Below are 13,198 nucleotides of genomic sequence, written 5' to 3'. Positions count from 1 at the left end.
GCAAAACACAATATTTGTCAGATTATATATATAAAAGTATTTGGAAGTTTGGTGTAAAATTTTTTTTAAAGGAATTAATATTTTTTTATTCATTTTTATTCAGTAAGAATTCATTAAATTGATCAAAATTGACAGTAAATACTTTTTACAATGCTGTTCTTTTGATCTTTCCACAAATAAATATTAATCAGCAAAACCGCTTTCAACTCTGATAAAAATAAGAAATGTTACTCTAGTCAGCATATTAGCATGATTTCTAATGATCATGATAACTGAAAGATGATGAGGACTGAAGTAATGGCTGCTGAAAATTCAGCTTTGACATTACAGGAATAAATTACATTTTAAAATGTATTTCCGTAGAAAACAGCTATTTTAAATGTAAATAAAATAAATAAAGCCTTAGTGAGCATAAGAGGCTTTTTTCAAAAACATTACAACAATCATACCTACCCCAATGAAAATATAGATATATAAAAATGCATAAATATAGTTATGACCTTTAAAAAAAAGTAGCCAGTACATTTTCTTGATTAACTCTTCATTGGAAGTTGATTTTGTACCCTGCACACCAATGGGTGGGGTGTTTGGAAAAATAGTACTATATATATATATATATAATTTTTTTTTTTTTTTTTTTTTATAGCTACAAAATAGTTTTTCAACTTTTTACCCTCTCTTTCTTTAGCTCTCTGCCATTTTTCCATACTCTGAAAAATCATTCTGTTCTGTCACATTAAATTATATTGTTGTTCACTTGCAATGCTTATTTATTCCCTCTCCTACAAATCATAATATTTTTCACTAGTAAAATTGCTAAATTATTCTATACTAGCAGTAATTATTCAGTTCAGGTCATAAAAAATGTGTCCTCAGGTAGTGATATTTCATTTTTGTTATTAGTCGTGTTTGACATTTGCATGCTTTTAGCTGTCTGTCTTATGCATGGCTTGTTACTTTTGAAACATTTTTATTTTCTGCATGATTTACCTTTCTTTCTATTACGGCTTGTGCCCTATTGCATGCATGCATATTGCTTTGGGGGTCAAAGGTCAAAGTCGTTGGAGAGTTGTAAAGGAGAAGAGAAGAAGGAGAGAAGGATTTCATGGGGGGTGAATGGAACAGACAACAGGAGGAGTCTGGGAAAGAGACGTTTCTCTGAGGAGCTTAAACGCAGACGTCATACGGTGGCTGGTGATCTGAGGTAACATGGACCAGCTCCCCCTGCCCATGTCTTCACCTCAACCACCACCGGATAAAACTTTATCATTAGCTAATACCAGAAAAAACAACGTCTAGAATTGAGCAATCTTATCTTATTTGTGCTGATAGTGCTTTTTATTTGTATGCACATTCTGCACTGTTTTATCGTCTTATTTGCTAAAGGAACTATGCAAATCGAGTAACAGCACCCAGAAAATGTATATATAATCTTCCTCATCTAGAAGGCTGGCAGACTATATTGCAATCTGTCTTAACGACTTAATGATCCCAGTGATCCAGACACCGTAGTCGGCTCTTTAAAATGCAAAAAGCATGCTCGACTACACCACACATCTGGACATATGCCCAGTTATAGAGTTCTTCACAAGCTTTCGATCCTCAATTGATGAATCACTGCTGCCATGATCAGTAGAAAATTTACACAAAAAAAAACAAATTCCATTTACAGTACCACCTGCATACCATACGTGGTAATATTGCAACGTTAAAAACATATACTTTTTTTCTATAATAAGACTAATTTACATAGAAAGGAGTCAATGACAATGAAAAAAATGAAAAGAGGATAAAACCATTCCTTCTCCTCAAACAGAGCTTGTACATATATCATTAAAAGCCTTAAATTCATTTTCTCTCTTTTCTGCCTATTCTTGTCTCTTTCCCTAACACGTTTCGGGCTTCACTAACCAGTTATATATCTTAATCATTTATTTTATTTTTTATATATCAGTTTGAAGCCACACACTACTGTAGGTGTCACTGGGTGAAGTCTGCTTAGTTCAAACAAACATAGTTAACATGAAATATTTTGGGTGGCATTGACGTGTGCGATGTGATTGAATGTTTGTGAATTTTATATTTAAGCTAATTCTTTATAATTATAATGCGTGCAACTTTTATTACATATAAGTTGACTATGATCAATATTTGTATAAGGTAATTTGTCACAGCCGTTAGAATGAGTTGAGTCAGTGAAGACAAAAAAGTGGTTAAAAATAGCAAAAAAACTTTAAAGTAAATGTTGACCAGTTTTATTTCTAAAATATTTACTATCCCTTGTACTAATTTTAGTATCCCTTGTAAACTAATATTAATTTAAAATGTTGATGTTAAAAAAAAACATAATGTGCATGTTATGCGTCAAGCATACCTTAATACCTTAACTTTGACCAACTATTCATATTTTATTGGAATATTCTTTTCTGCTGTCTTAAAATGATCCTGTACACTACATATAGTTTGAGACAAGGTTAATTGTGCATGCTGTGTTTGATTTCATTTTTATCATTTGTATGTTTTGCTTCATTCACATGCCACTCTGTGTGTGTCTATGTGTGTCCTGTGTATTGTGTGTATTAGATCCCTCTTTGCATGCCTCACCTCATATCTCCCATGCTTGAATACTGAGCCAGCACTGGATCCTCCTAAACCCAGAACCCTGTCTGCTTACCCCTCTGTCACTGGCACTGCCCTCCAGCCTGTGGAAGAGAGACCTACCTCCTTACTTCCTATCCCCACCCTACATCCTACAGACAGTGCATTAGGGTGTAGACATGATGTGGAGAGTGCAACTGGACAGTCCTGCAGTACCTTGACACCGTCAGAGGGTGCAGACACACGGCAGCTCCTCCGAACCCCCAGGGGGCAGCAGAGGACATGGCTGCACTGTCAAAGTGTGCTGCTGTGTCATAATACAGACAGTTTGAACTACTGATCTGAAGATGTTGCTTTTTAATTAACACAGTTCTATTAAATCAGATGTAAATCAAGTTTTAAGGATTTCATGAATCAAAACACTTTTGTGGCTTTTAGTCACTTTGTGTTAACTAGCGTACTTCTAAACACAATTCACTTTAAGTAGGTCGACACTTTTAAACTCTTCCAGGAAAACAGATCAGCATACTGATATTGATTACATTTTTGTCCAATCAAATGCTTTCCAGAAGAATGAGAATGTCCCTACCCCAGTATTTTCCCCATAGGGATTAAAAAAAAAAAGTTTACTTAATGCTTGTGAAGTTTAAGAGATATAGAATCATGAAGCAAACCAACCATGTACAAGGTATATCAATAATCTTTTGTTTATAATCTTTGATTTAAAACCAAAAAAAATTGAAAATCAGACAAAAAGACAAAGGTGCGAGACTGTGTACTTAACGGCTTCAGTGAGGGAAAGAACTACAATCCCATGTAGCATTGCAAATGGCATAATCAGATAAAAATATTCATTTTAAAGATGTTTGATTATATTATATGTTTATAAACAATTAGGTTAATTACAAAATATGCATATTATGCATACACATATTCAAGTAGTTTAAGAGTGCTTCGTGAGAGCAATTTGATTCTCTGATTGGTGGAGATTTCTGCAGAATTATGGGTTGTGTAGTTTTTCACCAGGAATTACCCTGCTGAACTTGATTGTGTAAAAATATGTTGAAAAATGTAAATAATGAAGGCTGATGGCTTCACCAAAAGCATAGATCATTGATTAACAAAAACATAGCTCGCAGTTAGTCGGTCTTTTAAATGTTTAGAAATTACCATTTAAAATCAGTTCCCCTATGCAGAAAATGAATGAGATTTTTACTTTCGGTACTTACACTATTCCACCTGCAACAAAATAGTAAATCACGATTCATGACATCAACAAAAGGCTATTAGCTATTTTTAAAAAGTTTTTATTTATTTTATTTTTATTAGTCTCGCTCAAACTCAGGAAAACACAGGAACTAAAACTGAGCTTGTCAAGTGATGTCATAACTAGTGTTGACTAGTTTTGACTAATTTGTCCAATGATATTGTCCAAAAACAGATTTCGAACATTCTCTCTTCCATACTGGCTTGTGCAAAATAATTTGATTGGACAAAACCAGCTATTATTTTGTGCTTAGATTAGAATCAGTGATGTGGTTTGAAAGCTGTTTTAGCAGTGTACATACATCTTGGAAAATAATAAAGCATTAAGATCTTGAATATGGTTTTCAACAGTTAGTGTCTCTCTCTTACCTTTATGTATCAACTGATTTGTCTATGAACTATTCATCTCTCTTTTACTCTTTCTTTCTCTTGCTTACAGTCATCAAGTCAGAGCCTCATCTGGTCGGAATATGCTAAAGAGCACAAGTGTTAGCGGTGACATTAATACATCAGAGCGAACAGACGGCAGCCAGTCTGACACTGCTCTGGGAACAGTCGGGACCGGAGCTAAAAAGCGTCGCTCCAGCCTCAATGCTCGATTCGTGGCTATTGTGGGAAACCGTCGCAGCCGAAGCACCTCACAGATCAGTCAAACGGGTCAGTGTCTTTTGCGCACGTCCTGATTTTCCTGAGTCAGACTCGTTCCTGTGTCAACATATTTTGTTGATCCTGGAACAACATTCCTGTCTGAAAATTTCATCCTAACCATATCCCTACCCCTAAAACTAACCCTATCCATAAGGTATCCCTAAAATCAGAGGGAAATGGTTGGTGAATAGCACGTATGTAGAAGCTCCTAACCCTGGTTGTAAGCCTAAACTTAAGATAAACTGTAAACTTGTCTCTCAAATCTGATTGGTTGATTGGAATGTTGTTCCAGGATCAACAAAGATATTGATCCAGGAACATGTTGTACTTGTTGAAATCAGGTTTTTATCAGGTTTTACATTTATTAAAAGTGACAGGTAAGACATTTACAATGATGCAAGTATTTCCAATTCAATATTTCACACTTTTTTATTTATCAGAGAATCCAGAAAAAAAATGTATCATGGTTTCCACACAAATATTAAGTAGCACAACTGTTGTATAAAAAACCCATAATAATAAGAAATGTTTCTTGAGCACCAAGTCTGCATATTAGAATGATTTCTGAAGGATCTTGTGACACTGAAGACTGAAGGAGTAATGGCTGCTAAAACTTCAGCTTTGCCATCACAGGATATAAAATTAGAAAACAGATCTACTTTAAATTGTAATAATATTTCATAAAATTACTGTATTTTGATCAAATAAACAGCCTTGGTAAACATAAGTGACTTAGAAAATCCCAAAAAGTTTGTTTAGATTTTTTTTTAGGTTACCTGACATAAAAAATATATATATGTTTGCGTGTGTTTGTCCTAAGAAGTTGTTAAAGTGTTTTCACTAGACAAAACAAGAGGACACACAAAACGTAGTGTCATAAACATTAAACCTACTTTTCCTGTTTCACCCTTTGATCAGTATCCTGCTACGAGTTCAAATGTACGCTTTAGCTATGGTTTGTTTGTCCTTATCAAACCTGAATAGCATCTTTTCAAAAGGGGCACCTGTGGCCATTTTAGTACTTTCAGATGTCAGGACTGACTGCATTGTTTGGTATAATAAGACTTTCCATCAGGCGACTCATGCCACCGCCACAGAGCCTGTTTCTTTTGAAAAAGTCTTGAAAGCACATTAGAGTCGTCGTAAGACCTGCGGGGGATCTGCATTTTATTCTCTCTGTTTTATGTAAGACAAAAGTGACTCAGGAGGAGACATGCTTCACCCCCCCCTATCTGTTTTTAAGACGGATAAAGGGGTGGTTAACGCAGTACGGTTAGCTCTCATCCCAGTGGGAGCTACAAGCACTGTCAAATTATTTCGCTGTCTGGTTCAAACATCCAAAAGGATGTAGCATGTTAAAAAGACAGTGTGCAGCTTGACCGGAATTGTTTAGAACGGACATTGATCTCATTGAACTCTTTAAAAATTTATCACAGACAATCATGTTGGAGAGATACAGATTTTTCTTTTCTTTTCTCTCCAAATGAGTGTTACAAACTTCTCTTAAAAGTCTTAAAAGTACATTTCTTTATTGTTTGTGGAATCTGTCCATCTTCAGAGGCGTCCAATAAGAAGTCGAAGGGCAGTCAAGGGACAATCCAGCGCAGTCAGGAGACGGGAATGGCTGTGGAATTGCAGAGGAATATGAGTCGTCAACCCAGCCGAGAATCCAACAACGGAAGCATGAACAGCTACAACTCAGAGGGCAGGTAAGTTTCCTTCTCGTGCTTTATTAGATTATATTTTGCAATTTTTTAAATGCAGCACTTCCACCCATGAGAACAAGATTGGCACTGCATTGGTCACGCACTTCTCCAAACATCTGTTACGCGTTCTCTAAAACAACATGGAAAAATTTTGTTCTTGTTATCTTTTCATACCAATTGCCAGTTCTTATATGTACATGTCTGTCCCAAAGCAGGGGTCAGTTGGAGCAATTTCCTTTTCCTGTATTTACAATGATCCAAAATAATTTGACATTTTCCATATTTTTTTCCTTTCTGAAATGTCCCATCTTAAACCGGGATTATTATTTTCTAGAAATAGCAGCCTCATTAAGTGCTGTTCCTTTTATCCAAACAACAGTCAGTCAGGCATTGCCATTATGGATAAACATGTAAACATGCTTCAAAAAGACCTTCGGTTTGTTGGAACACCATGCCTGAATACAAATCCACATACTTTGGATACATTGATCATTTAAAAGAGATCAATTAAAAAAGAAATTGATCTCCAAAACTCTCCGATCCCGTTACTAGATTTTTTCTTTTTATGAATCTTCTATAAGTCAGTAAGAATAACACCTTTTTTCATTACAATGTTTGTCTTTTGTCAGTCAAATTTTCCCAGCAGTTCGAGTCGAGACTCAGTTCAGTGACTTCCTGGATGGACTGGGCCCTGCTCAACTAGTTGGTCGACAAACCCTAGCCACACCAGCAATTGGTAAGATTTTCTTCTTGTAGCATCCTATTCTTATCCCATTTGCTGTCAATTGTTTACCATTTTTTATTCTGTTTTATGCAACTGATTGTGATTAATTTGATTAACTACACAAGTAACTGCACACTGTATATAAAAATTAGCGAAGAACCAGTATAATTTAAGCCATTATGTTATCGAAGCAGACAAATTAAAAGACAATACTGTAAATTCCATATAATTTAATAATTTAATAAGCTGGCCTACAGTTCATAGCAATTCATTTAGCAATCAAGTTCTTTATAAGATTCACATTGGATGCATTTCAGTGATCCGTCTATGCTATTTTTAAAAAAATCTGTCATATGGACATCATTTACCACTGCATCGTGTCACACTGTTTTTAGCGTCTCTTTTCAAGACTTGTGTCAAGTTATAAACAGTTATGTTGTATAGTTTTTTTTTGTTTTTCTATATTTGTACTAAAAACAGTACATTACATTTACAGTCCTAATTTACTGACTTCAGGTCAAAATACAAAAGGTAACTGCCTTGGGAAATAATGTCAAATAATGTTTTTGCATGAACCATTTGAATAAATCCATTAAGCAAATGTACCGTTTAAATAAAATGGTCAATTTTACTTGGTTTTCTTTGCATATTCTGTGATGTCCAGGTGACATTCAGATTGGCATGGTGAATAAGAAAGGCCAGCTGGAGGTGGAGGTGATAAGAGCACGAGGTCTCATCCAAAAACCAGGATCCAAATCACTCCCTGGTGAGTCCTTTCTGATGTATTCTGAACTCACAGCTTGTGATTCTAACTCCATATGTACAGTATCATATTACTCAGCCACATAACTCATCAAGCAGTTCTAGGCGATACAGAAAACAGCCACATTTGCCAGAGCTAGTCATACTTGCTATGTTCAGTAATGTCAGTAGTATACATTGTGTTGATACCTGCCTAATTTGATCCATTCTGTTCAATCATAGCTCCATATGTCAAAGTCTATCTTCTACACAATGGGGCATATGTAGCTAAGAAGAAGACAAAAATTGCACGCAAGACACTCGACCCGCTGTACCAGCAAGCACTGCAGTTTGAAGAAAGTCCGCAGGGTAAAGTGTTACAAGTGAGTCATGTGGCTTTTTTGTCCTTTTTCTACGTTTAGTTTATTTTTGCAGATTCTGTCCACTTGATGAGGCAGTTGAACAGAACTTCTGTGAGAAAACGTCATTGAAGCCCACAAGGGCTGCATGAAAAAGACAATTGTCTAGTTTAAATAGATCACATTGTTGAGATTAGATATTATTAACTTTGATTATGTGACCTGAGAGTTCCATCCACTGATGAATCAATAAACAAACTGTTGATTTCATCCTGTTAGGTAATTGTCTGGGGAGATTATGGGCGAATGGACCACAAATCCTTCATGGGAGTTGCACAAATCCTACTAGAGGAGCTGGACCTCTCCAGCAATGTCATTGGCTGGTACAAACTTTTCCCGCCTTCTTCCCTTGTCGACCCAACTCTTGCCTCTATAACTCGACGTGCTTCTCAGACATCCCTGGACAATTCACCGGCACCTCCGGGAGTTCGATCGTAGTGGACTAACAATATAAAGCACAGTCAATACAAGCTGAGAGACAACAAGACAACAATAAGAGCCAGGCAGAGAATGCGATGAAATGACACAAAGCTTTGTTAAAATCTGACAATCACTCCTGTGACTTTGTTTTTATGTTTTCCTCTTTGTGGGTAGCACGTGTTCTGCCGAATTTGTTTGTTTCTCTCACTGTTTGTTGCGTGAGACTTAGTGCTGTCTAGCACACTAGCACGTGGGAAGCACCGCTTTAGGGTGACATAGAAAGCAGGGTGATATTCTGTCAAGTCTTCATTAAAGAAATGTACGTTAGCTAGTTTTTAACAGAGCATCAGAATGTATCAGCCCAAAAACAAAGGTGACCTCTGACCAAGGGATTGTGGGGCCTCAGCCGAGGCCCTGTCTAAACCCTGTTTGTACTGAAAGTCAAAGGTCAGCCACTGGAAAGACGTAGGGCGTCCCCTGGGGAGGTTGTCTGGAAGGGCAGGGCCTTTCTTGGTGCCTAAACCTGGAGGACCCAAAGCCATGGTTCATATCCTCCAAAAAGTTCCTCTGTTTGCAATGCTTGTGACAGCTAGCAGAGGCCACTCTCTTCTAGAAGTTATTTTATATTTGTTTAGTTTGATTTATTTTTAACATCTCTGGCACATTTTATGAAAATCAATTGGTTTGTGTTGTCCAATGTGCTGTGAAAATGACAAGAAATGCTAAAAAAGAGATTTCTTTGCACAGTATACATTTTGATTTACTGTTAACTGAAACGATTACATTATCCTACAGTACATTGCATACATCATCTTATTCAGTGAATTCAATCAGATTTGTAGGTATTTACACTTATCATTAAATGCTATTAAAAAGTATATATTTAGTTCATGAAAAAACACTATGTACCAAGGTAAACATATTTATGTACATGTAAGTTTTCTAATTTAGGGTCTTTGGTAAAAGAAATCTATACAATTATGTTTTCATCTGTTGAGTAAATCTTGATACATAGAGTTTTTTTGGACACTAAACTAACTTTTTAAATTTGTTTGATGGTAAGTGATTGCGTAAATGTACATTTTCCTTTTTAATATATATATATATGGTTTAGCAAAAGCCACTTTTAACTTATACCACCCTGTGGACACACGATTGACTCAAACTCTTCAACACTGTAAAAAGTTAACAGTTGGATCAACTTAAAAAAATTACTTCAATTGGTAACGATAAAATGTGATAATTTAAGTTGAGAAAACTTCATTTCTTTAGGTGTTACCAATTGAAGTCATTTTTTTAAGTTGATCCAACTGTTCACTTTTTACAGTGAACAAGCCCTTGCACATATGTCTTTTATTTTAAATTAATAATGCAAGCACAAAAGCTTGATTTTTAAATGATTGAGAAAAAATGCTAATTCCTCTTGTGTGTCTCTGTAAATGTTGAAGTGACCAATCAGATTTTGCCATCACAAACATAAACACCAATCATCTATCAGGCCACTGGCCCCTCCCTCCAGTGCAGTGGAGCAGCATGACTCGGATCAGTTCCCAGCTGCATGCACATTTTTGTAAAACAGACTACACAAATGTTAAAAAGTAACAGAAATAGATATGTGTTAGTTCAACATACTGTAGGCCAGCTTGTATGTTGCATGTACTGTACAGTTTGCTTGTACTTGAATATAAGAGATAAACCAAGAAAAAGAAGCCATTTGCTTTCACTCAGACTTTTCAGATCAGCTAAAAAAATAGTCCATGTCCTCCATTCGGTGCTGAATGTTGCAACATTTTTTTTTTTCAAAGTTTTTAATTATTTATTTTAGTCTTTTATATACCTTTGGGGAAATGTGCTGTACTGTAACACTGAACAAAAGCTAACCTCCTTCCTGTTTTACAGATTTTACTGAATCATAATTTACCTCAAAACCACAGAAATTAACCTATAAAATGTGTATACATCCCATCAAGTTATTCAAGAGTATACCGATATCAAAACAGGAAATGTCAAAAATATATCATACATACATAACCGTATACATGTTAAATATAAATGTAGATGCACAGAGACTAATTAGCGCATGTGTTGTAAAAATGAGATAACCATGTGGTTAAGCCATATTTGCAAAGGGGCCAAGGCTTACTTTTGAGAACAACCATCCCAATATGGGACCGCTGAGCGGACACCTTTATTATCATATGGGTCCAAATCTAGAGCGCTCACTGTCACTTTTAGAGGGCCGAACCACTCCGCTCTAAAGCTGTAGCCAGATCGTCATTTTCTCTGTGCTTTCGAGCCAAATTCTTCACCTCTGCTATGAACACGAAATCAGAAAAAAAAAAAAAAAGATTGTTTTTTTCATGAGACAGGTTTTATTTTACTTGATCAGTATTCTTGAGTAGAGGGGAAAACAATGCTGACTGTTTACAACTTCTAGTATGTGTTTCACTGAGATGATGAAAAAGAAAAAGTATTCACTGCAACATTTCTGTTTGTATACAGGTGTGGCTCATATGATGTGTGTATGTTTTATATTTAAAAGAAAAAGAAAAAAGTTAATTTTTATTATTTCCAAATAAAAGAAAAAAGTGTGTGGAAGAAATTTTCAACCCAATGTTTATGTTCTTCTCTTTTTCATTTAACTTTTTATTCGTCAACAGTGGTTAAACAAACAAACCCCAGCCCATATACTATCACAGATTTGAGAAACACTAGATTAGAGTTTTAAAATAAATACATTGAATCACTTTTGACCTTTCTGACCCATACATTTATCATGTAATAGTGCATTCATATAGTGTTGGCTGACATCTTTTAAGATTTGATTTAGGAAAAATAACATCTGTATGCAATATGTTTTATACAACCTCATCCATGATGGAATTGGCTATCCCTCCGGATTTCCCACCAATCATGTTTATCTACATGGACATGGTTCATAAATAAAACAATAGCAAAAAACAAATGTTAAATATGAATAATTTCACATGAGACTGTTATACATACAGTCCCGGTCAAAAGTTTGGAAACATTACTATTTTTAATGTTTTTCAAAGAAGACACTTATGCTCCTCAAGCCTGCATGTATTTGACCAAAAATACAGAAAAAACAACTGTAATAATTGTGAAATATCATTACAATGTAAAACAATGGTTTTCTATATTTGAATATACTTTAAAATATAATTTATTTCTGTGATACAACGCTGACTTTTAATCAGCCATTACTCCAGTCTTCAGTAATCCTTCAGAAATTAGTCCAATATGCTGATTTATTATCAATTTTGGAAACAGCTGTGCTACTTAATAGTTTTTTTTATAACCTGTGATACTTTTTTTAGGATTCTTTGATGAATAAAAAGTAAAAAAAGAAAAAAAGAATTAGAAATCAAAATAGAAATCTTTTGTAACAATATACACTACCATTCAAAAGTTTAGGGTCAGTAATTTTTTTTGTCTTTATTTAAAAAATAAATAAATACATTTAAAAATGTATATATATTATTATTATTATTATTATTAATAATATTATTCAGTAGAGATGTGTCAAATTGATAAAAAAGTGACAGTAAAGATTTATATTGTTAGAAAAGATTTAATAATAAATGCTGTTCTTTTTTACTCATCAATGAATCCTGAAAAAAGTATCACAGGTTCCAAAAAGATATTAAGCAACACAACCGTTTCTAACATAACTGAGTATTAAATCAGCATATTAGAATGATTTCTGAAGGAATAAATACAGAAATAAATTATATTTTAAAGTTCATTAAACTAAAAACATTATTTTAAATTGTAATAATACTTCACAATATTCCTGTTTTTTCCTTCCTTCCTTCCTTCTTTTTTTTTTTTTTTTTTTTTTGATAAAATAATTACAGGTTTGATGAGCATAAGAGACTTATTTCAAAAACATTAAACATAGTAATGTTTACAATCTTTTAACCGCTACAAAGGCGCACCTTTTTGGGCTTATATCTCGAGAACCCCTCGGTCAATATTCGTAGTGCTGGACGGGGCCTATCGGACGTATCCAACTCGCCCTGATCCCCGAGTTATAGCCGTTCAAAGTCGGCGGTCCCAGCGAGCGGCGATCCGGTAGGGGGTGTCCCCGAGGCCCGCCACTCTTGTGTTCGGGCAAGGGTCCCCATGGGACCTCCTCACCCGAATTTGAGCTCTCTGGGTTTTCGCGTTGTATTATGTGAATGGAAACAAATATATGGAAAAAGCAATACGCTCTATGCACGAACGCTGCTGACGTATTTCCGGTTGAATCTCAGCCAGCATCTTTACTTCCACATAGCGCGTTCTATACAAAGGGGTAAGCCAGCACCCGGAAAGCGTAGCTTCCATGGCTAGCAAGCTATCACCTGCTGTTAGCATTCCATTGACTCCCATTAATTTTGGCGTCATTTTGACAGCGAATAACTTCACATCTGAGGCGTTTAAAGACTCCATTTGTATCTTCCGTTATGGCCCCGTCAAAGCCGTTTTTGTAAAAATAGGCTAACAATTGCGTCATAACCACACGACTCTCTGTCGCATAGTATAGAGCAGTGGTTCCCAATTCCAGTCCTCGTGACCCACTGCTCTGCACATTTTGTAGGTCTCTCTTATCTGACACACTCAGTTCAGTTCATGGAGTCTCTCCTAATGAGCTGATGATCTGGTTCAGG

At 35.5% G+C, this 13,198-nt stretch overlaps 1 protein-coding gene across 14 annotated transcripts in view; it reads left to right on the top strand.

Annotated features, from left to right (window-relative positions):
• Positions 1–11,222, top strand: part of rims1b (regulating synaptic membrane exocytosis 1b) — a 92,762-nt gene extending 81,540 nt beyond the window's left edge. For 8 of the 14 annotated variants that reach the window (XM_084394767.1, XM_084394766.1, XM_084394763.1 and 5 more), the window contains 6 exons: positions 4,304–4,521; positions 6,071–6,221; positions 6,848–6,954; positions 7,607–7,708; positions 7,927–8,066; positions 8,322–11,221. In XM_084394767.1, the coding sequence (XP_084250893.1) occupies positions 4,304–4,521; positions 6,071–6,221; positions 6,848–6,954; positions 7,607–7,708; positions 7,927–8,066; positions 8,322–8,540 (937 nt within the window). In that variant the 3' untranslated portion in view covers positions 8,541–11,221. Of the gene's footprint in view, positions 1–1,051; positions 1,294–2,583; positions 4,522–6,070; positions 6,222–6,847; positions 6,955–7,606; positions 7,709–7,926; positions 8,067–8,321 lie in introns of those variants that run through there. The other 6 variants (XM_084394758.1, XM_084394770.1, XM_084394759.1 and 3 more) reach the window with 4 other exon arrangements.
• Positions 11,223–13,198: the final 1,976 nt, after the last annotated feature.

The sequence above is a fragment of the Rutilus rutilus genome (genome assembly GCF_951802725.1).
Source record: "Rutilus rutilus genome assembly, chromosome: 2".
Taxonomy (NCBI): Eukaryota; Metazoa; Chordata; class Actinopteri; order Cypriniformes; family Leuciscidae; genus Rutilus; species Rutilus rutilus.
This window is presented reverse-complemented; position numbering and strand designations above follow the sequence as displayed.